Source organism: Umbelopsis ramanniana (assembly GCF_025399195.1).
Source record: "Umbelopsis ramanniana AG unplaced genomic scaffold K450scaffold_3, whole genome shotgun sequence".
Taxonomy (NCBI): domain Eukaryota; kingdom Fungi; phylum Mucoromycota; class Umbelopsidomycetes; order Umbelopsidales; family Umbelopsidaceae; genus Umbelopsis; species Umbelopsis ramanniana.
This window is the reverse complement of record NW_026252089.1, coordinates 448573-469596: the sequence shown is the minus strand read 5'-3', so window position 1 is coordinate 469596 and position 21024 is coordinate 448573. Positions and strand designations below refer to the sequence as shown.

Genomic DNA, 21024 nt, shown 5'->3' with positions numbered 1-21024 from the left:
CTCTCATCTCATCTTTCTTCAGTCGCTTGCTTCTATAGAAAGTTTACTTTCCTCAAACTTTGTCAAAACGGTAAGTGCTTTGGGGTTTTGCAAGGGGTCGATCCTAACATTCCAATACTCATCTTTCGGGTTCTCCTCATGTAGTTTGCCAATCTCTTATCTTCAACTCATAACCCGCATAGAGGTTATAGAAGGTGCTCAGACCGACCCAAAAAGATCGTTTAAAAACTACCAATCAATTCGCAATGGCTCCTCCTCATGATACTACTCCCGCACCTGTCGGTGTTGCTCCCTCCTCATCTTTGTTCAAAGTACACGCTCCCAATGTGCAGTACACTGATGACCATATCCTCGCCGAATACACCTACACCAACACCCTTGTTACTAAGGCCGAAGACGGTTCCCTCAACGTCGAGCCTAAGAACTCTGTCTACCATTTCAAGACCGATACTCGTATCCCTAAGCTCGGGTAAGTTTTTAAATGGGAACATGGCATGATTTTTTTTTTTTGGGTGGACTGCCCTAACCCTGTTTTCATTGTCTTTTTTCCCCCTCAGTCTCATGATGGTCGGATGGGGTGGTAACAATGGTTCCACCGTCACTGCTTCTATCCTGGCTAATAAGAACAACATTAGCTGGCGGTCCAAGCGTGGTGTTCATCACCCTAACTACTTTGGCTCCGTCACTCAAGCTTCTACCGTGAAGCTCGGTGTCGATGCTGAAGGCAACGATGTTTACATTCCTTTCTCCAAGGTCTTGCCTATGGTTGAACCTAACGACCTTGTTTTGGGTGGTTGGGATATTTCCTCCAAGAACTTGGGTGAAGCTATGGAGCGTGCTCAAGTCCTTGAATACGATCTCCAACGTCAAGTTCGTTCTGAAATGGACAAGTTGACTCCTCTTCCCTCTATTTACTACCCTGACTTCATTGCTGCCAACCAGTCTGACCGTGCTGACAACTTGATGGCTGGTAATGATAAGCAAGCTCATCTTGAGCAAATCCGTAAGGATATCCGTGACTTCAAGGCTGCCAACCAGCTCGATAAGGTCATTGTTATCTGGACTGCTAACACTGAGCGTTATGCTGAGGTAGGTTTCATAGTGTGGGGGGGGGGGTGCCTAGGGTGACATCTCATGACTGACTCTGACCTTACCCTAGATCATCGAAGGCGTCAATGACACTGCTGATAACATTTTGGCTGCTGTCAAGGCTTCCCATGACGAAGTTTCTCCTTCCTCCGTCTTCGCTCTTGCTTGTATTCAAGAACATGTTCCTTTCATCAACGGTTCTCCTCAAAACACCTTTGTTCCCGGTGTGATGGAACTCGCTGAACGTGAACAAACCTACATTGGTGGTGACGATTTCAAATCTGGTCAGACCAAGTTCAAGTCTGCCATTGTTGACTTTTTAGTGAATGCTGGTATCAAGCCCGTTGGTATCACCTCCTACAACCATTTGGGTAACAATGATGGCAAGAACTTGTCGTCCCACAAGCAATTCCGCTCCAAGGAAATCTCCAAGTCCACTGTTGTCGATGATATGGTGGCTGCCAACAAGATCTTGTATGCTGAAAATGAGCATCCCGACCATACCGTTGTCATCAAGTACGTGCCTTGCGTCGGTGACTCCAAGCGTGCCTTGGATGAGTATGAGTGCGATATTTTCATGGGTGGCCGTCAAAGCATCTCCATCTACAACATCTGCGAAGACTCCTTGCTCGCCACTCCTCTCATCATTGATCTCATTACTGTCACTGAACTTATGACCCGTGTTGAGTACAAGACGGGTGATATGACCAAGTTCTCTCCCTTCCACAGTGTCCTCTCTATTCTTAGCTGTAAGTGATCCACCCCACTACCATTCCCTCACGCGAGTTCCAACCTAATTTTGACCTTGCTATTAGATATGCTCAAGGCTCCCCTTGTTAGCCCCGGTACCCCTGTTGTCAACGCCTTGGCTAAGCAGCGTACTGCTATGGAGAACATCTTCCGTGCCTGCGTTGGTCTTGCCCCCACCAACGACATGATGCTTGAGCACAAGGTCTGGAAGCAGTAAAATGCTACAATGCATGGAAAAAATTTCGCCCCGCCCCCGGAAAAATTGGATAGTCTTGTTTCAATTTATAAAGAAATTTTTGTAATAAATCACACGTAAAGTAGGAAATGGGTTTGTTTGCCTGCCTGTTGAGCAAGTACAAATGTATAGCGAAACAAGGACTAGAGATGGAGTGTAAAAAAAAAAAACCAGGTGAGGGGAGGAGTACAAAAGCAAAAACCACAGGCACTGTGAGGGAGAAAAAACTACAGATATTGACAAAAAATGAAATATAATAAGTGGGTAGGGTACAGATTGACACAATCTGGGCTAGTATTTTACATCCTGGATATCCGAGTTATATGCAAACGTTTCATTAAGACGTTCGCCGTCATTGGTGTGCATGGTATGCTGAGAGGCTTTGGTACTTGAATCGTGTTCGTCGACCATAGCAAAGATGTCGGTGTCTCGGTCGGAGATGTGGGTATCGCGATAAGGTTGGACGAAGATGTCTTGACGCACAGGGCTGCTACGGTTTGTCACAAAGTGAATGGTGACAGCGTTGACTGTGACATCGAATGTACAGCAGGTAAGACAAATGAGGCCGCGTTCGCGTTTAAGAATGGCCAAAATCAAAATGTTGGCTAGAGACACCAACAAACACACAACTGAGGCGACAAGGGTGCGCTTGGCGAGCACGCGCAACTCGCATCGTTCAAGCTGGGTTTCACTCGCGAATCCTCGTTGAACACTATGTTGCATCAAGGGTCGAATGAACAATCCCGTCATGTATAAATTGAAGATCTAGAACACAATCGCAAAAATATAAAGTTTGTAAGTAAAGTGATACAACCGATGGATAAGTTTGACTTGTGTAATGCTGGGACGCAATTTTTTCATGCGTGATACTGCAAACATATGATAAAGGGGAACAACTTACAAAGTCGTATACCTAATGGTGACATAAGTCGGTTTAGAAAATCGGTGGAACTCGGCTTCGTTACAGGGTTCTACTTACCATCAAGGGAACAGCAGCAGGAGGTTGCAAGCCAATGGTGCAGGCACCATTTTCTTCCAGATAACTTTCACGGTAGACAACCTGTCGAGACGACCAAAAAGGTTAGATGACAATGGCATCGATCGACACCACGCCAGATACCTTACCATCAGTGAAAAAATGACAAAGTATGGCATGAGTAAAACGATGTGGAATCGATAGAGTGGGGTTTTCAAACGTCTGGTCTTCACGGCTTCTACGACCCAAATACGTTCGATGAGCCTGAAAAAGAGCGACATTAATGGGCTGCTGCAGCATTCGATGTTTATGCAAGAGAAGAAAATCGGTACCATGCGTAGATGAGAATTTTACTGCCTGCGTAGAATACGTCGCAGGTGAGGATGGACAGGGTGCATGATATTTGGTTGAAATTATTTGTCGCCACCAATATCGTGCTCGCAGTCGTAAACGCCCAACTAGCAATGTAAATCAACAGCACTAGCAAACGAGCGTACGTCAAATGTCGAAGTCTTTCTATGGTGGATTTGGCGCCGAATAAGATGGATAAGACGCTGATACAAATTAACGAGATGATTTGTGAAAATATCTCGTCCCATTCCATGCCGAGCATGTCATTTGTTAGAGGGACGGACATTGTGGAGGAAAAAGTGCGTGAACAGAGAAGAAGAGAACAGGATGGAAGGAAAATGCCCAATATTTTTATTTGAATTCAACCATTGAGCAAGCGTGTGTTGCTGTTTGTGGCATCAAACTTGAAATTTTTTACATCGAGAAACGCCACGAAAGAACTTGTTTGTACATCCCCGATATAACCACAACGTGTGCAGCACCGACCGCTTCTTTTCACCCTTCTTTTATGCTTGGCGGTCTCTTTAATGAGTGTTTGGTAGTTTAATTAACCCAAGTTATCTACAGTCCCTTTTCGCGCGGTTGACAGGAAATTCATGGACAGGGTTTTTTCCATAGGGTAGGTTGCATGGAGAGTCACTCACATTACACGAGGACACAACAATATGGTTACGATCACCACGGTAACATCAACACAGCTCGGGGCTCGATGCCAAATACTTCAATGGAGAATGGCTTGTTCCAGGGCTGTTGCTTGGCCGTGTCCCTAAAGTTCTGGAGCACTTTTCCTGGTCGGCACCCGCACACGTCTCTCTCTCCTTTTTGAATCAGCCACAAGATTTCTTGCAACTCTTCAACACCAGTCAGACTTGAAAATCTCGCTATAGTTGGGTCGGTGGCTGTTATAAACAGAAATTGAGGATATGCCAGGCTTAGTTATGATCATCGACACTCTCCCATGGTGTTTTTTTTTCTCTACCACACTGAACTTTTGGACGGCGTGCATACCTTGTTTTGGCAACTGGACTAGAATACCGTTCATAGTAAGTCGTGCATCTGTAATAATACCGTCGTCGGACTGAGCCATACTGTTCAACGTCTGTTGTTCTTGATCGCTGGTACCATGAGAAAGGAACTCTAAACATCAGACCATTCGTGCGTTTACTGACAATCAATTAAATACATCTCACTAACCTCAAAAGGAGATTACAAGGCTCCTCGGTTCCTGATAGGCTGTTGGAGAGGTCCTTTGTAGCCATTAGATGCTGGTATTGTAATTCGCATTTCGCACTGAGAAGAGCGGGTTGACAAACAATGTCAGTTATACACGTGAGATTGCCATTGCATGTTTGCCCTTACCTTTCGGAGTCTACCACCGCTACTTTGCCGACTATGGTTCCTAAGCTCGGCTCGCAGGATTGAGAAACATAGATTTCCAAATCATGTTCAAGTGATGTAACATAGCGACATATTTCAGGGGTTGTCGAATCTTGAGAACTGAGAGACTTGTATTCGCCTAACGGGGTCCGGTAAAGCTTAGTCATTCTAGTCTGATGCAATCGATAACGTTGGTGAATGCGAGATACATTGACGTCCAGCGTCATGGTCTGATTCAAAGTTTCTACAAGCTCATGGTCAACGTCCATAAGTGTTAAATGTTGCCTCCTTCGTCTAGCGGGTGTTTGTAATACATTTTGTATTGGCGTACTGGGTCGTACCAAGGGTCGTTCAATAGAGACTGGTCTATTTTCCAATGGCAACGCTTCAGTACGCTTGTCACTTGTATTGATATACGACGATAGAGAGCTTTGTCTCGGTCCTTCGATGACAGTATGCTCTACTCCGCCAGGTCGACGTGTTAGTCGCTCACGAGACGTCATAAGGATATCAAAGCTGTTGAAGGCGCTTGTGGAATGGTCCTCATGGCTTGGCCTCCTTCTAGCCGAGACTGCATGTTTGGGCAATGGCTCATTGGTGGACGTTAGAGGAATGGATGAATTTGTCAATGCTTCTTCCGTACGTAGCCTCTTCCGCGATGGGAACAGAGGTTCCTCGTGCTCTTGCTCCATGTCAGTGCCGCCGCCACTGGTTTGTTTATTGCCTCCCTTAAATTTCCATTCTTGCAACCTCGTGTTGGTGGATGAATCCCTTGCTGCAACCAATGGCGTAGAATCCACACGCGGAGATCTCACTTGCTGCATGTGAGTGTCAGAAGTAGCTTTCTGAGGTGCATCATGCGGTCTTGACAAAGTGCGCAATAATCCAATATCATCGGAATCGATAATGGTTGTTACACCAGTCAACATTGAACTTTCGTTCGCTTGTTGGTTCGACAGTATGCTTGTCATGGTGGTACTAAGCGTTGCATTCGATGTTGGATCTGTCTCTGAAGTAGTAAAAGTGTCTGTAATTGCGGTGTTGTTGCTGTTGGGCTCTGTTGGTGTTGCATTTATATCGGACGAAAGTTGCTGCTCTTCCGCAAGGTCTGGTTGTTTAGAGGTATTGGAGTATGTACGATCGAGTAGAGACTCTACAAGATTTAACACTCTTTGCTTTTGATGCAGTAGGACGGCATTCTTGCTAGGTTCAACGTTCACTAAAAAAAACGCCACTAAGTCAGACATACGCTCTTGCAGGGTTCTCTTTTAAACTACTTACCATCGTATTGGTTCGGTGGCAGACATATGTTAAGCATAATGAATGGTGTTTTGCGGGAATTGTCTATGCACACTGACAGTATTAGTAAGAGCATTTACTCCGCCTGCAAAGATATTATAAAAAAAGTGCACCTTCATCAGAGGCATTATGAAATATGTGCCGTACTAGTGATAACAGCTCTTTCAGGTCAGACTTGGAAGCTTGTATTGGTCGACTGTTGATGTAGATATAAACATGGTCGCCTTTGCAAACAATGATGGGATCTAAAGTGGCACCTTCAGTCCCCATATTTCTGCTCACATGTAAAGACGGATCTCGATTCTTACCTGAACCTTTAATCGGAAGCACAGCATCCAACCGGATAGCTTCATCGTCCAAATTTTCTGCTTCTTCCTGCGGATTATCAATATCGCCCGTATTGTATGCTTCCTCAATGGAGACGTGATCGAGCATATCAGCTAAAGTTTTGCCAAAGATGACTTTGACATCCTCCATTTGATCCGCTACAGCAGGCTTGATCCAATTTTGCGGTTTTTTCTTGTTTCCAACTGTTTCCTGTGTATGAAGAAGCACAAAACGAACTTTGGGATGAACTAGGCCATAAGCGATCAAAAGATCCTGTATCTTTGACGCGGTTTGAGGAGCATTCTTTTGTGCCAGTTGTCGACGAACAGGGATATTGTAGAAAGGTTTCTTTGCAGTGACGGTCGTCCCTATGCCTCCTACATTTGATTTTTCGCTAGAAGAGAAGGAAAAGTAAGTAGTTAGCTTTATCTCACTAAGGAATGCGACACAGCTCGGTTGTTCATGTACCTAACGATGGAACCGGTGACATCCAATTCATACAGCTTGGCTACAGCATCCTCCTTCGTTTTGGTAACGATTTGTGTTTCTTTGGAAACAGCACATATTGAGTTCAACGCCTCACCTGCAGAATCAACAGTCATTTAATTTCAGCTGTCTAGAGGAACATGCTAGTGTATAACCTCGTACCTCGAAATCCATAACTCAATACCGAGTTTAAGCTTTCAAACGATTCTAGCTTGGAGGTACAGAATCGTTTGGCCATCTGCTTGCGGTCGGACTCTGGGATACCTGATCCATTATCCTTGACCTGCGATAGGGGGGAAATAATTTTTAATTGGCGGACACGAGGAGGTGTAGCGTTGACAACCGTTTGGTATCCAAGGGTACTTACAGTTATAGCAGAAAGACCATAGTCAACCAACTTGACTTCGATGGAACTAGCATTAGCATCAAGAGCATTTCTAATGAAGCAAAGGCGTCGAAGTTTATTACAGGATTAATTACATGGGTTGAATTCATAGTTGCAATGCCATTAGGTAGTTGCTGAGGTTTCCGACGTATATGTATAAGTAACAGATATGCTTACTCGACTAGCTCTTTCACAATGGTAGAGAGATCAGTTATAACCTGCCCGCTGTTGAGGAATCGGACCGTCTCCTTTGCAAGCGGATGAATGGCATTCATAGCGTGCCGAAGGAGGGAGAGTCGCGGTTGTGGACGCGAACCGATTTTTTTGAAAGCAGGCAGGCGGAGCTTGAGTTTAACAGCAAGCTGCCAACCAGTCTTCATTAACTATACATCCAGCACACACCTATGGTTGACTCACCAAATGGGAAGGAATGGATGCATCTAGTATAATCCATCACCATAGCCATGGTTTTGCATCCATGTGCACGTGAAAGCGAACTGTTTGACCCATGTCATCTCTCTCTCAAAGCAGACAATTGCACTTGATCATCCTAGGTATTCTCTATAGATATATTCTATTTCCTTAAGGCAACAACGAAGTGTCCCAGAGAAAGTGGTAATGATGGCCACGTATTGTGCTTGATTTGAGGTTGGGCTGAACTGAGCTGGGTGCCAAAAATATCCTTGCTTTCATGACGTTTTTGGTGAAGGGTTTCTCTCGTCATCTTTTTTTTTTTTGTCTATTTCTATCCAACTTCGCGACTACTTCTTCTTTATCTTTATTACCCAACCAACCATGGCGTTTCGAAACACTAACAACACAACACAGAAAGAGTTCAAGATACCTCGCGTTCAGAAACACAAGACTGAGTTCGAAGAGAATTTCCCGTTCTTGGAGCGACGTACGCCGGCGCAAAGCATGACGGTACCCGAAGCACAAAAGCTTTTGAAGAAAGTACACACCGTCGCAAACTGGTTAGACAATGCCGTCCCATACAGTCCTATTCCTATCGGTTTGGACACCGTTGCCGTGAGTGGGAATTTTTGATTTGGTTTGATTTGCGCACCGGCTTATCTAACCAACAAACCGGTTTGCAGGGATTCATACCAGTACTAGGTGATTTTGCCGGCATGTTTGCAGCTCTTTATCAAGTCTACCTCTCGTGCTTGTTTGGTATTCCACTATGGCTATTAGGACGAATGCTCATTAATATCATCATCGGTAGGTGTTAGAGCGGAATATAAAAATTTCTTGGGTGGTGCCGTCAAAACGTTGTAATGCTGATACAATTGTCACAGACACTTTTATTGGCATGATTCCTATTGGAGGACGAGTGGCAGACACATTCTACAAAGCCAATTTATGGAACTATGAGAGCTTGGAAGACTGGGTTGTAAAAGAAGGTATATTTGAAGTCTCTGACCGGACTCGTAGAGATGCAGAACGTAGAGCACAGCAAGAAGAAAAGGCTTATGGGCTGAATTTCCGGACTGCTTGGAAATTAGCCAATGCTTTCTTTCCGTATGGGAAACGACGTTAAATAATATTTGTCGTTGATGTAGTTGATTTTTAGTTGTCAATGTATGTTCATTCTTTTTATTAGGACTAGATGTTTGGTTGAAAGCTATAAAAAAAAAATGCAAATGGATAATGACAATGAACATAATCTCCAGCAAGGGTTTACCATATCAGGACTGAACCAATGACTGTCAGGTGTGTGGACGTACGAAGACGTGTTTGATTCAACCAAACAAAAAAAAATAAAAAACAAAAAGTACGATATTGGAGTACTTTTCGTCGAAAGACAAAGAAGCAAAAGAGAGAAACAAAAAAAGGGAAGTATACAGAATGACAAGTACGTTTGCTCATCAGGTATGAGGGTGATAAATGTTTTAGATTCCACAGAGCTGTTCCAGCAGATCATCGGAAACGACCTTGTTGATATTCTCTGCCATCACAGACACATCACCACAAGAAACATGAAGTACATGATCTCTCACCATGTTGAGGCGGTCGAGGGCGCGGTGTTCAGGCGAGTGGCCAGGTGACGATTGCGCAAATATGACCTCTTCTTTGGCCTCGTTCAAGAGCTTTTGAAGTTGCATGGGCAAACCGAATATGTCATCTGTAAAAGAGACATGGGCAAGATAGGAAGACATGTCATGAGTAGTGAACAGATTGACAAGGTAGGGAGAAGACTTTGCTGTTCGGTAAGAGTCTGGTAACATAAGGGCTAAACCATCGTCGCCACAGGTGGGCAAAGGCGAGTAAAGGGGAGAGTTACCGGCCAGCTGCTGAATATAGTCTTCGGATTGGTTATACTGAAAGTAATTCGCTGATAGCTGCGACGACATGCAGTCAATGTAGACGAGCAGATGAGAATAAGATGGGTTGGAATGAAAAAAAGAAAACAGGAAAAATAAGCAAAAGAGTCAATCCCTGTTTCTTTTAGGCCGTACACAACCAAACATTCCCACAGTCCAATTGGCGCTGAGGCTGAAATTTAGAGCCACAGTAATTCGTTTGTAAAAGTTATTTGAGACAAATGTTTCGGTTCCTTTTAAACTCATTGTTCTGACGTATCCTATTCAATTCAACAGGGATTGAAACAAGCCAATCTGCTGGGTCTTGAATGGTCAGCACACTGAATAACAGGATTCTACCTGCACAACATAGAGAGTGGTAGGTTAGTAGAAGGCAAGTTGTGGCAAACAAGGTTATTCAGGAACTCTTTTAGCTATAAGTTGACTTTAGAAAATGAGACAACACCATCTTCAATATTCATATAATGACTAGGGTGTTCCCCCCAAAATGCTATGTAGGTACAGCGTTTGGTCAGCACAACGCTCAGCAGAAATAAATAGAACACTGCAGAAACAAATGGGATTATCGTGGATAGGTACAAAGATGGTTGAAAATTTTTTTATCTGAGGTTGGAGAAGTGAATGTCGGCCAGCGTTTCCCCGCTGACCATGTTGGTCTTGCGGTAACTTGGAAAATTGTCAAACATACCGTTAGTAGATCATACAATAAGAAAGTGCCTCAAAGTCATGTCTTGTTCAAGTGACCAATTTTAACATGCTGTTGCTTGTTTTACCCTTTTTTTATATAATGTATATCTAAAAATCCATAGGCTCCAATGGTATGGCGCACACATAAATTTTGTACCTCGATGAAATCATCCAACGCTTAGTATCACAGTTTTTGAATCACAGAGGTGCCATGGTTCGATTTGGTCTACGTACCAATCAAAATGGTGATACACCCCGTAATATATTTTACTTCTATAAACCTGTGCTGAACCGTCTGAGACTGACTGCTTTCACGATGACCAAGATTCCCGTTCGCTCCGCCCGCCCAAAGCCACAGGTAATTTCCGCGGCATTTATCTCGATCGTCAACCTTATCCAGGGCAAAAATATGCCAGTTTTTGCTTTCTAGTTAGTTTGGCACACCCATTTGAACTGAAATTTAACACAAACAGTGTTCATTTAGCGGATCGTCCATCCCACCGATTCAGTCAAACCACAAAACCTTTTATGATTCTACCATGCAAGTGTAACAATGGGACTTGATTGTTTAAAGTAAAGCGTCATGATATTGATTTTCATAAAACTCGTTCATGGATAAATCCGGGAGCATGCAAATTCGGAATAAAGTGCCTAATTTTGTTAAGATCCATTCACTGTAACATAACAAAATCATCCCCGTATAAATATCGATTCCTGCTCTGTCTAGCCGAAACTTACATTCTCTCTTCCATCCATGTTCAAATCTATCTTGCTCTCCGTGGCTGCTGCCATGATGCTCGCTACTCCTCTGGTGGATGCTGCTTGCAGTAGTAAGTGATGTCTCATATTTATCTCCCAGCGGCACCAAATGGGTAACCAATACATTCTTCTCAGCAACTGCCTTGTCGTGCTCCAGCAGCGCTAGCACCAACACTTGCTGCTCCCCCAAGTATGGTCTCGTCGTTCTGGTCCAGCAGGTACTGTATTTTTTAATTTCGTTCCGTACGTCATACAAGATGCCTATTATGTTCCACTGCATCATTGAATGGCAAAAGGCCAAGCTCGTTTCGCTCTACGTGATAAAAATTAATTTTGGGTATAATTTTGCCTTTTTTAGTGGGTTCCAGGTTACGGACCAAGTGACGCCTTCACGTTGCACGGTCTGTGGCCAGATGCGTGCAGTGGTGCCTATGCTCCCTCCAGTGGATGCGACTCTTCCCGCGTCTACACCAATGTGGAGAGCATCGTTGAATCGTATGGTCCAAGCAGCTTGTACTCCGACATGCAGACATATTGGCCATCGGATGCCGAGTAAGTCCCCTACACGTGCACTTGAAACGTGCTCTATTCTAAACCGCCCCATGCAGATCCAATAACGACTTCTGGTCTCACGAATGGTCCAAGCACGGTAAGTGTAACCCTCTCCCGTCATAGCACGTACATCATACCAATCATCCTTTGCATAGGAACATGTGTTTCCACTCTGGCTCCTACGTGCTACGGTTCTTCTTACACTCAGTATGAAGATGTGATTGATTATCTCACCAAGGTCCTTGCCCTACGCGCTCAATACGATTTGTACACTGCCTTGGCCAATGCCAAAATCACCCCAGGCGGCTCCTACACTTACACCGCCATGCAAAATGCCATCAAGGCTGCCTTCGGTGTCACTGCCAAGATCGACTGTAGCTCCGGTACATTGACCGATATTGAAATCAACTTCAATGTCAAGGGAACCAGCACCTACGTCCCTGTTAACACTACCGGCTCCACTTGCTCTGGAACTGTCAAGTACCCCTCCAAATAAACAATCCCATATGGGTCATGGAATCATAATTATATATATCTATATAGCATGGTCAAATCTCTAGTTCAAACCTCCACACCTAATGAACGAGGGCCCAAGAGATTCTGCCAGCATTCTATTCTATTTCGCGAAAAACTCTAGATGACCATAATTTTTTGTTTGAAACATATAAAAGGTTACGTTATCCACTATGTTCCATGGATTGCAGTCTGTGATGGGATGGAAAGTTGTTGGCTCTGGTGCCTGACAGCGTCAATTCCACCTGATGTTTCATACCTATTTCCACTCACAATGTGGAAACTCATTTACCATATATGCTCCATCCGATTTGTTGTCATGATCTTGTTTTGAGAAGCGCTCTGTAGGTTCAGATAACTGTTATCGCTCTATCAATCGCATTGATTCCTTTGAAAGCACCAGGGTCGGTCCCTGAACAAAGTATTGACGATACCAATACCAGGTCATCGCGAGCCCACTTCCAATATCCGTAACTTTATTCTACGCAAGAATGGCCGGTATGTGCATATACAATACCATGTAGAATTGTTCATATCGAGATTGGAATGGGTCCCGTTACAATAAGGCTTGGACTACTTTGGTAATATTTTCTTATTATACAAATGCATTGAAACTGTACGACATACGAGCTCAGATATGGCTAAACCGAGGTTTGTATTAAAGACAATATGCAGAAAGGGGTAACTGTGGAATGCGCGCGGCAAGGGGAGGAGATGATGTGAAGAAAAATAGTGCGAGTGAGTAAGAAAATAGTGGGTGTGTTGTTAGTGAATATCTTGGGATGATTCGGGGGGACTCCTTATGCTATTGGGAACGGGAAAGGATGTATCGCTTTCCGATCGTCGGTGTTGAGATTCACTGGCTCGCTCGCTTGCAGTATCCGGTCGTGCAACAGACTGTGGCCGTCCCAAGCTAGCGGATTCATCATTCAGAAGTTGACTGCTTATCACACTGTCGGGACGAGGAGCAATGGAATCCATTTGAATGGATAAATGCGACGAGTCGTCTTGCGGTCGCCCATATCGATAATAGCTGTAGCTAAGCATGGACGGAGAATGTGTAGGTGACGCACATCTTCTGGTTCGTGAGTCTTCATACGAATATTCAGATTTTGCTCTGGTTGGTAAAAACAACGTTGTGCAATCTCTTTTACAAATTGGGCAGTTTCGGGATCTCTGCATCAGCCATGGATCTTTTGTGATAAAAAGCCGATGGCCAGGTCAATTTCAATAAAAATTATATCATTTCAATTCAATCCGAAAGAGCATACCTATACAGGCAACACAAAATCCATGACCACAGGGAAGTCGCCGAATGAGCCTATTGGCGGGACGTTGAGCAGTCGAACTCGTGTCGTCAAGCGTTTGCGGACGATTGAAGGATCGAGATACAGATAACACACTGGGTGGTTTGGATACAATAGCATCAACCATATCGGCTTCCGTAAAACTACTGGACATACTTTGATTACTATGTCGCCTACGGTGATGCCGTGAAATATCAAAATCTTCCAAACATATCGGACAAGTTGAGTTGCGAACTTTATCTGGGTCGTACTTGGAAACTGGCAGGATGGCCAATTGTTCATGATCTAACACAGATGTATCTTCCTCTGAAAGGGTTCCTGCTGCAGTATGCCGTCTGGCATCGGCTGCAAGTTCAGGGGGGAGTTCACGGGCCATCGCCATCCTTCGTAGTTTTCGGTACCGGTAGTAGAAAAAGCCTGACGCTACTATGACAACTGCTATCACCACGGCATTAATAGCCCATCTAGCTGCTTCACTCCAACCGGCGGAGCTGTTCATACTATCCAGGAAAGCTGGTTCGGATGTGGCGCTCGAGTTGGCACTGGTGGTTGCGGAGCTGGGCGATAACGTTGCATTCGACATTGTTATAATGCAAGCGGAGAGTGTGGGGGAGGATCTATCTTATAGAAACGGTCAGTTTGAGCTGAGTGAGGGGAAAGGATCAGCTACAATTTGCTTGAAAATATCGGATTCAAAGAAAGTGCAGCAAGTGACAGTTATGCGGCAATTCAGTGACGGCTAGATTACGAAACAAGTTGGGTAGAAGCGAGAAATAAGTGCCTGTGACAAATCCCTTTAAGGCTCTCCTGTTTTCAGCAACACTGGCTGAGACAGTCACTGACACACACAAGCCGTCTTGCTTGATAACCCGCAATGCTGTCAATACGCATAAAAAGGCTATGATCATCCGCAAAACACATGCCTTCGGTGCAATTCATCCCGTTTTAAAAAAAGTCGGTGGTAATTTACATTTTGCTAATTTATTCAAGATTCTTCGCTTGCTTGCTTGGTAGCATTCAAGCGTTTTCGGTCTGTACTGTTGTTTGATTGCTTCATCGAAACAGTTTCAACAAGTTTGGCATTTCTACACCACTTGCGGCGTCTCGTAAATTGTTTAAGTCCGCCTTTTCCAGTGGCACCTTTCCATGCGTTATTTGAATATTGCCATCCGTCTTCGTCAATGAGTCCTTCCTTAAGACCTTTCATATCTACCCACCAATCGGGTTCAACCCATTTCCATTCTTTGACAGTCATGATGTGCTCATCATTTTGCTCGGTGACCGTGGTTGTGGGTTCGGGCAAGTGGAAGGCAGATTTGGAGGGTATGGGATCATTATGGCTATCCGTCCTGTTGCAGTGTATTTAGAAGGAGCCGGCATATTCTTAAACTGTACACAAATAGCGACTTACCATGGGGTACGCTCTCCAGGCATCATGTTGCTAGTCCAGTCCACACCTAGCCACCATCTCTGAAATACCATGACATGTTTAGCTTTCAAACATTATGGCGCGAGACGAAAGTTTCGGCCTGCCTTTTACCTGGTTCTCATAAATTTCAAATTTAAACACAAGTTCCGACGAGTCTCCAGGCATAGTTTGCGTAGACGCCTTTTCAAGTGCCTTTCCCCGTTCCTTACGAGCTCTCCGTATAATTTCTCGTACCGTTCGAACTCGCTTCTTTCCTCGTAAAGCCATCTCGATGGCCAGTAGATAACCCACCAACGTCGCCACTATATGTCGAACAATGGCGGTTTTCTGAATAGCAAATACGGATACTCTACCCCATGGGCTACGGAGGATAACCCATGATACACCCAAAACAGCCAAAAGAGTGGATGGACCGAAGAATAAGCAAAGCACCACCCATATGGGGGCAACATAGACAAAGCCGATTTGGAGCTTTCGTCGAGCTTGACTAGGGTTGTTCTGCCAGTCTAATTGATGATCAGCATACCATAATTGAAGTTGGGCAATTTGGCCATTGACAATCTTTATATTATCCAGCGTGACATCCAAAGAAGCTTGGGATCCTTCTTCACTTGATTTGTTCTTGGTTTTCTTTTGTCGCTTGCGGTTGTTCATCCAACTGATCACTCCATACACCATGAACCCGAGCGGCAAGCCGTACATGATCATATACGAAGTCCATAAGCAGATCGATATGTAAGCTGCAATAAGTAACAATGTTTCGCATACGTTATTGGCTTCCCAATTGATCAGCTTTATGACATAGGCTAATAGTTGCAAAAGTGGGGCCAGTTGGGTCAATAGGCGCAAAATAGGAGTTGGAATGCTGTCCAGTGTAGCGAATGTACGAGGAGAGGAGAATGACCCTGATTGCTTGAGCGGAGCGATCGGTGACGGAGGAGCATGCTCAGCAATCTTTTCTGCTTCAACGTCGAATTGAGAGCGAGACATTGAAGGACGTTTGAGTGAATCGGTTACAAGTGTGTCAGGTCATTTGCGCCGCTTATGGAAATGACAGTGTCAGCACGTGAATGAAAAGTGCTCTCAGCTCAGCCAGCTTAAAGTACAACATTACTCAGTATTTGTCTGAATACGCTTGGTTGGCTGGCTATATGAATACCCTAAAGACTATGCATACATTCATCTTTTCATTATACCCAAATTGCATCGACTACACAGTCCTGTCGTAACATAAAAAGTAGTTTTTAATTTTTTGGTTGGCTCAGTTAAAGCTAAAAAGGTCATGGAAGAAAGACATTTTCTATGATCGCACTGTGCAGATCCACCATGAAGTGTGTATTTTTTATATGCATTGTTGTTGTTGGTAGGTGTTGTTCCTCTTCTACTTGCGTTCAGGTATCTTGCGAGCCACAGGGAAGGTGACAGGTGCAATGAGACTAGCTCGTCGAACCTTACCCTTGATTCCGAATTCGGCGGCTTGTGAGGCAGTCAACATTTCAACCTTACATCCAACGTTCTTGAGCAAGTTAACGGTCCTATTGGTAGGTAAAATCACGATATTAGTTAGAAATCCAGTTCCTCAAAATAAATTACTTTGATTACACGCGGGTTACTTACTTGGTAGGCTTGAGGGACAAATCGCTGGCCAATGTTTCGGGAATAACGGTGTAGTTATTGGCCATCAAGCACAACAGCATCATATAACAAACAAGCTTATCAGCCATCAACGGTGTTCGTCTGTGGGAATGGGTCAACATCCAATTAAAATTTTCGCTTATCCTGCTTTCAAAGCTTACCTTCCACCAGTAGTATAACGTTCCAACATTCTGTCAACAATGGCAGATGGAGGGTTGTACAAAGTAGTGTTGATTTCGTCGCGCTTATTCGCCAAGACGGGTCGCATCTGGTAATATGCCATCAAATAGCTGATATACACAAGAACACGGACTTGCTTACGATCAATCTTTCCTTTAGAATTGATGATAGAAAGCACTCGCGTGTTGACAAACTCGGACAATGTGTAGGGTAGTTGTTCTTTGAGCTCTTGAAGGTTGGTGCATTTAAGAACATCCTTGATAGGAACGGCATTGAGCTCTTCGGCACTGACAATGTCATCCATGTTGTAAATATCAGCTGGAGCGGTGGCAGTTGCATCATAGGGTGGTACGGGTCGTTGATTCTCTTGATCCTCTTTGATCATGTCAACAGTAGGAACAGCTTGTGCTGCAACATCGATTTCATTCTGCATGGTACTGACGACGTCTTGACCAAGTGATTCAACCTTGACCTCATTACGTTCCATGGATTTAATCTGTTGTCGTGCCTTCTTTGTACCGAAGGTATCACCCAACGCATTTTTAGCTTCGAGGAACGAGTTCTGTGCTGTGACTTGACTCTTGATCCCCTTGAGAGCCTTGACGGTTCTATGCATATTGATCACTGGTGCTTCCTGAAGTGTGACCGTGTTGTCTTTCTTATCATAAACCGCAACAAGATATCTAATGCAACCAAATCGTTGAGGGCGATGCCTTAGGATTGAAACAATAATACACCATGTTGCCTACCTGCACGGAAGGTCCGAGGTGCTGTCAGCGCCATAGTTCTTTCCAACAAATTCGATTTTCTGTGTTTCTCCTGCTATAATTCTCTGCTTCTTCTTCTCATCTCCAGATGATCGATGCTTGTATGTATCAAACAAGGTATCGTCGGCTGGCTGTGTTCCAGGAAAGGTGACTGAGGAAGAAAAAAAAAGTTCATGGTTGAGCAAGTGAATAAGCGAGCAAAGTGACGACCAAGTAGCTTACCTAGTGCAGGTCCACTTGCTGAATGCTTGCTGTCGGCAACTTGGATTTGAGGATGACTTGAAGAGTCTTCATTATGCTTTCGTTTGGTCATTGTGAGTTGGAATGGATTCGTTATTGGAAACAACCTCAGCAAAATTTCACAAAAAAATAAAATTGTGACTGGCAATTTCTTGACTGTGAAATGTACTTTAATGATGGCAAGCGAGCTGGCTACGTTTTCTAAAAGTTAAGGGAAGCTATCTGAATGTCTCTGAGAATGGCTTTAATGTCGTACTGGCAATCATATTAAGCGTTGAAGGAGCTTTTTTAGCGGAACCAGCGGTGTTGTTGGCTAAAGGCAACAAGTTAGAACATGATGTGTGATAAGTACCGCTTAAAAATACAAAAGTACTTACCAGCCAACTTGATGGTCTTGTTTCCATAAGATCCGACGTAAAGCTCTTTTAACTTGTCAATCTCTTCATGAATTGCAGCTACTTTCCCAGCTACAGCAATGAAGCTCTTGTTCTGGTATTTCATAATCTCGGCAATAGCTAGAGGTGAAAGATTGAGATGAATTAGATATGAAAAGTTGCCACCCTTAGCTCTACCTTATAGAACCTTACCATGTGGCGATTGTCGAGTGCCCTTCGCCAGCGAAGACACAGTCATTTCGATTTCCTGATGAAGATTGTTGTTAGTAATTGCTCGCACGCAAAGGTATCACGGTTTTCCAGTACTTACAGCTATACTTTGTCTATATCTTTCCAACCGAATCTCAAAATTGTGGGCCAACCGCTTAAAGTACCTAGATAGCGAAAAATAACAAGAACGTGAGTGATAGACATACAGATATAGAAACGTACACCGTATACTTACTCGTTGTGCACATTATGGCCAGAAAGCCATTTGCCACCCGAAGCAGGGTTCTTGTAAGTATCTACGACAATCTTCGCAACACTGGCACTTCTCATCTCATAGTCAACTGCTCCCAAGAGACGTTGGATCCTCTCCATGTTACCATTGAGGCGATTATTTAATGCGTCCAGTTTCTATAGGAAGAGAATCTGGGTTAACAACGATCAAAGTAAAACTTAATCCATTTTGGCAAAAGTAGTCCATACCTTGGTCATCTCATCAGCTTCCTTCCTGACACCGGTAATCACATTTTCGTCCATGGCAGCCTTGCGAGCCTTAATATAATCACAAATCTGTACCTCCACTTGTACCATACGTTCGAGCTCATCAAGCTCGTGTTTGGCATCATCCGGTAACTCCATATATCGAGTGGATTTCAAGATGGTGTCAGGTTTGAACGTTGTGGTTATAGTAGTTGTCAAGCTAGACTGCTGTTGTGCAGCAAGAGGCGCGAAAATAGACGTAGGGCCAGTAGATGTGGTGGTGGGGGCATTAAATGACAACGCAATGCTGCTTGAGGGGGCTGTAGTAGCTATGGATGCAGCTATTTTATCGAATGAGAATTCAGAGTTTGGCTTGCCAACTGTAGCAGGAGCTGATACAGATGGGGTAGAAGCAGTTGTGGTTTCGGAAGTCTTCGGTGCTGCATTGAACTGGAAAGATGGCGCAGGTGATGCTACTGCATCCGACTTAGGCGTTGAGATGGACGACGTCTTGGTAGCCTCTGATGTAGCAGGTGCAGTGGCTTTGAAGGAGAACGCGGGTGCTGTAGAAGCAGGAGTAGATTCCGAAGCTTTCGGCTGTGCTGCTGAAGACGACGGCAAGCTGAAGGAAAATGCTGGCGCTGCAGTCTCAGATTTCGTGCTAGGGATCGATGTCGAAGTAGTTGGCTCAGAAGCAGGAGGAGGCTTGAAAGAGAAACCAGAAGAAGCTGCGAAGGTAGGTACAGATGCAGTTTCCGAGGTCTTTGGTTGAGCAGTTGACGAGGTGGGTAAAGTGAATGCGAACGGCGATGGTGCTGTATCTGCTTTGGTTGTGGGGGTGGAAGACGCTTTCGAAGCTTCAGGTGCAGGAGTAGTTTTGAACGAAAATCCTGATGCTGCTGGGAAAGCTGGTGTAGGTGTAACCTCTGCCGGTTTCGAATCAGCAGCAGATGTAGCACTGATTGCAGCGGTTGAAGTTGGCTGACTGGTGGCTGCTGATGAACCAAACGAAAAGGATGGAACTGCAGCTGATCCAAACGAAATGGCAGGTGTACTTACAGTAGCTGTGGATGTTTTTTCTGACGCTTCTGCAGCCTTTTCAGCTGCCTGTGCGGCAGCCGACTTGAAAGAGAATCCACCGGTGCTGGAGCCAAATGCTGAACCCATGGCAGATGGTGTCCCAAAAGGAGAAGCTGTGGTGGGAATACTGCTAGTGACAGTAGAAGTTGTTGTGGTAGGTCCCTCCGATTTCTCTACAGTAGGTGCTGATGGCAAAGGCGAGGTAGATGGCTTGAAACCAAACATGGTGTTAGCCGGGGCACCTCCAAATGCACCAAATCCAGTCGTGGTAGGCTTGGCTGAAGTATCTGAAGATTGCTCTGCGGTCTTACTAAGTGAGAATGGAGATGATCCTGCTTGGGGTTTTGAGAAATCAAAAGCTGGCTTGGAAGTCACAACTGCTGTCATAGGTTCGGAAGTCTCGGTCGATGTTGCTGGTGTTCCAAAGCTGAACGAAGAAGTGGTAGTAGTAGCGGGTTTGCTAACAGGCGCAAAGGAGAACGGGTTGGGTATGTTAGAGGCAGCGGGCTTGCTAGAAAACGCAGGTGTAGATGCAGGTGGTGTTGCTTCGCTCGTTTGGCTGGTAGGCTTGAAACTGAATGCAGGAGCAGGCGTTGCCTTTTCCGATTCACTTGCCTGACTAACAGGTTTGAATGAGAAGGATGGCACGGATGCAGCCACTGACGGCTCGCTTGCAGTCGTCTTTTCGCTCTCTTTATCACCACCATCATTCTTGGGAGCATCAGTTGCGGGTTTAGGAGATGCAAATGCCCAAGGACTTCCTGTTGGCGCTGTGCTTGCGGTTGTTGTTGATGCTCCAAAAGAAAAGCTTGAAAATGCGTTTGCAGGCTTTGCTGTGGTATCCGACGAATTCTCTGCTGGCTTACTTACGGAGAATGGAGATGGCGTTGTTTGTGAAATTTGCTTTGGAAGCTCAAACGATGGCTTAGCAGTTACCACTGCTGCTGTAGGCTCAGAAGGCTGGGCGGATGTGGCAGGTGAGCCAAAGCTGAAGCTGGATGAAGTGGCAGGTTTACTAACAGGTGCAAACGAGAAAGGACTGGATGCAGCAGCAGCAGTACTGGGTTTGAAGGAAAATGCTGGTGTGGATGTAGCTGATGTGGATGGGCTTGCCTGGCTGCCAAGGTTAAAGGAAAATGCAGGTTTGGGGGCTGTTGTGGTTGCTTCGCTTGTCTTTTCTCCTTCACCGTCCTT

General features: G+C 44.7%; 11 protein-coding genes across 11 annotated transcripts; 3 read left to right on the top strand and 8 right to left on the bottom strand.

Annotated features, from left to right (window-relative positions):
* Positions 1-16: 16 nt before the first annotated feature.
* K450DRAFT_220801 (uncharacterized protein) lies at positions 17-2211 on the top strand. Its single transcript, XM_051585612.1, has 5 exons — positions 17-70; positions 145-469; positions 558-1089; positions 1160-1838; positions 1905-2211. The coding sequence occupies exons 2-5, from the start codon at positions 246-248 to the stop codon at positions 2054-2056; spliced, it is 1587 nt and encodes a 528-aa protein (XP_051448964.1). The 5' UTR covers positions 17-70; positions 145-245; the 3' UTR covers positions 2057-2211.
* On the bottom strand, positions 2196-3881 carry K450DRAFT_220797 (uncharacterized protein). Its single transcript, XM_051585611.1, has 5 exons — positions 3383-3881; positions 3200-3314; positions 3054-3134; positions 2976-2987; positions 2196-2839 (listed from the first exon to the last, which is right to left on the bottom strand). The coding sequence occupies exons 1-5, from the start codon at positions 3685-3687 to the stop codon at positions 2366-2368; spliced, it is 987 nt and encodes a 328-aa protein (XP_051448963.1). The 5' UTR covers positions 3688-3881; the 3' UTR covers positions 2196-2365.
* K450DRAFT_220789 (uncharacterized protein) lies at positions 3882-4741 on the bottom strand. The gene is made up of 3 exons (XM_051585610.1): positions 4596-4741; positions 4410-4516; positions 3882-4300 (listed from the first exon to the last, which is right to left on the bottom strand). Exons 1-3 carry the CDS (start codon positions 4658-4660, stop codon positions 4077-4079), a joined length of 396 nt encoding a protein of 131 aa, XP_051448962.1. The 5' UTR covers positions 4661-4741; the 3' UTR covers positions 3882-4076.
* A 1385-nt stretch (positions 4742-6126) lies between these two features.
* On the bottom strand, positions 6127-7675 carry K450DRAFT_204368 (uncharacterized protein). The gene is made up of 7 exons (XM_051584721.1): positions 7453-7675; positions 7258-7327; positions 7053-7173; positions 6873-6987; positions 6386-6798; positions 6225-6322; positions 6127-6162 (listed from the first exon to the last, which is right to left on the bottom strand). The coding sequence occupies exons 1-7, from the start codon at positions 7653-7655 to the stop codon at positions 6154-6156; spliced, it is 1029 nt and encodes a 342-aa protein (XP_051448961.1). The 5' UTR covers positions 7656-7675; the 3' UTR covers positions 6127-6153.
* A 176-nt stretch (positions 7676-7851) lies between these two features.
* K450DRAFT_220782 (uncharacterized protein) lies at positions 7852-9037 on the top strand. The gene is made up of 4 exons (XM_051585609.1): positions 7852-8304; positions 8373-8496; positions 8574-8856; positions 8949-9037. Exons 1-3 carry the CDS (start codon positions 8071-8073, stop codon positions 8813-8815), a joined length of 600 nt encoding a protein of 199 aa, XP_051448960.1. The 5' UTR covers positions 7852-8070; the 3' UTR covers positions 8816-8856; positions 8949-9037.
* On the bottom strand, positions 8858-9687 carry K450DRAFT_220780 (uncharacterized protein). The gene is made up of 2 exons (XM_051585608.1): positions 9342-9687; positions 8858-9139 (listed from the first exon to the last, which is right to left on the bottom strand). Exons 1-2 carry the CDS (start codon positions 9627-9629, stop codon positions 8900-8902), a joined length of 528 nt encoding a protein of 175 aa, XP_051448959.1. The 5' UTR covers positions 9630-9687; the 3' UTR covers positions 8858-8899.
* Positions 9688-11012: 1325 nt separating this feature from the next.
* Positions 11013-12289, top strand: K450DRAFT_220774 (uncharacterized protein). Its single transcript, XM_051585607.1, has 5 exons — positions 11013-11116; positions 11181-11263; positions 11404-11597; positions 11654-11694; positions 11753-12289. Exons 1-5 carry the CDS (start codon positions 11041-11043, stop codon positions 12091-12093), a joined length of 735 nt encoding a protein of 244 aa, XP_051448958.1. The 5' UTR covers positions 11013-11040; the 3' UTR covers positions 12094-12289.
* Positions 12290-12563: 274 nt separating this feature from the next.
* Positions 12564-14291, bottom strand: K450DRAFT_276950 (uncharacterized protein). Its single transcript, XM_051593249.1, has 2 exons — positions 13382-14291; positions 12564-13303 (listed from the first exon to the last, which is right to left on the bottom strand). The coding sequence occupies exons 1-2, from the start codon at positions 13998-14000 to the stop codon at positions 12876-12878; spliced, it is 1047 nt and encodes a 348-aa protein (XP_051448957.1). The 5' UTR covers positions 14001-14291; the 3' UTR covers positions 12564-12875.
* A 78-nt stretch (positions 14292-14369) lies between these two features.
* On the bottom strand, positions 14370-15863 carry K450DRAFT_220769 (uncharacterized protein). Its single transcript, XM_051585606.1, has 3 exons — positions 14958-15863; positions 14829-14887; positions 14370-14766 (listed from the first exon to the last, which is right to left on the bottom strand). Exons 1-3 carry the CDS (start codon positions 15834-15836, stop codon positions 14403-14405), a joined length of 1302 nt encoding a protein of 433 aa, XP_051448956.1. The 5' UTR covers positions 15837-15863; the 3' UTR covers positions 14370-14402.
* A 201-nt stretch (positions 15864-16064) lies between these two features.
* On the bottom strand, positions 16065-17767 carry K450DRAFT_220765 (uncharacterized protein). Its single transcript, XM_051585605.1, has 5 exons — positions 17651-17767; positions 17411-17579; positions 16643-17344; positions 16464-16583; positions 16065-16381 (listed from the first exon to the last, which is right to left on the bottom strand). The coding sequence occupies exons 1-5, from the start codon at positions 17739-17741 to the stop codon at positions 16228-16230; spliced, it is 1236 nt and encodes a 411-aa protein (XP_051448955.1). The 5' UTR covers positions 17742-17767; the 3' UTR covers positions 16065-16227.
* A 16-nt stretch (positions 17768-17783) lies between these two features.
* Positions 17784-18746, bottom strand: K450DRAFT_220761 (uncharacterized protein). Its single transcript, XM_051585604.1, has 5 exons — positions 18509-18746; positions 18374-18437; positions 18256-18310; positions 18046-18183; positions 17784-17981 (listed from the first exon to the last, which is right to left on the bottom strand). Exons 1-5 carry the CDS (start codon positions 18643-18645, stop codon positions 17887-17889), a joined length of 489 nt encoding a protein of 162 aa, XP_051448954.1. The 5' UTR covers positions 18646-18746; the 3' UTR covers positions 17784-17886.
* Between the last annotated feature and the right edge of the window lie 2278 nt (positions 18747-21024).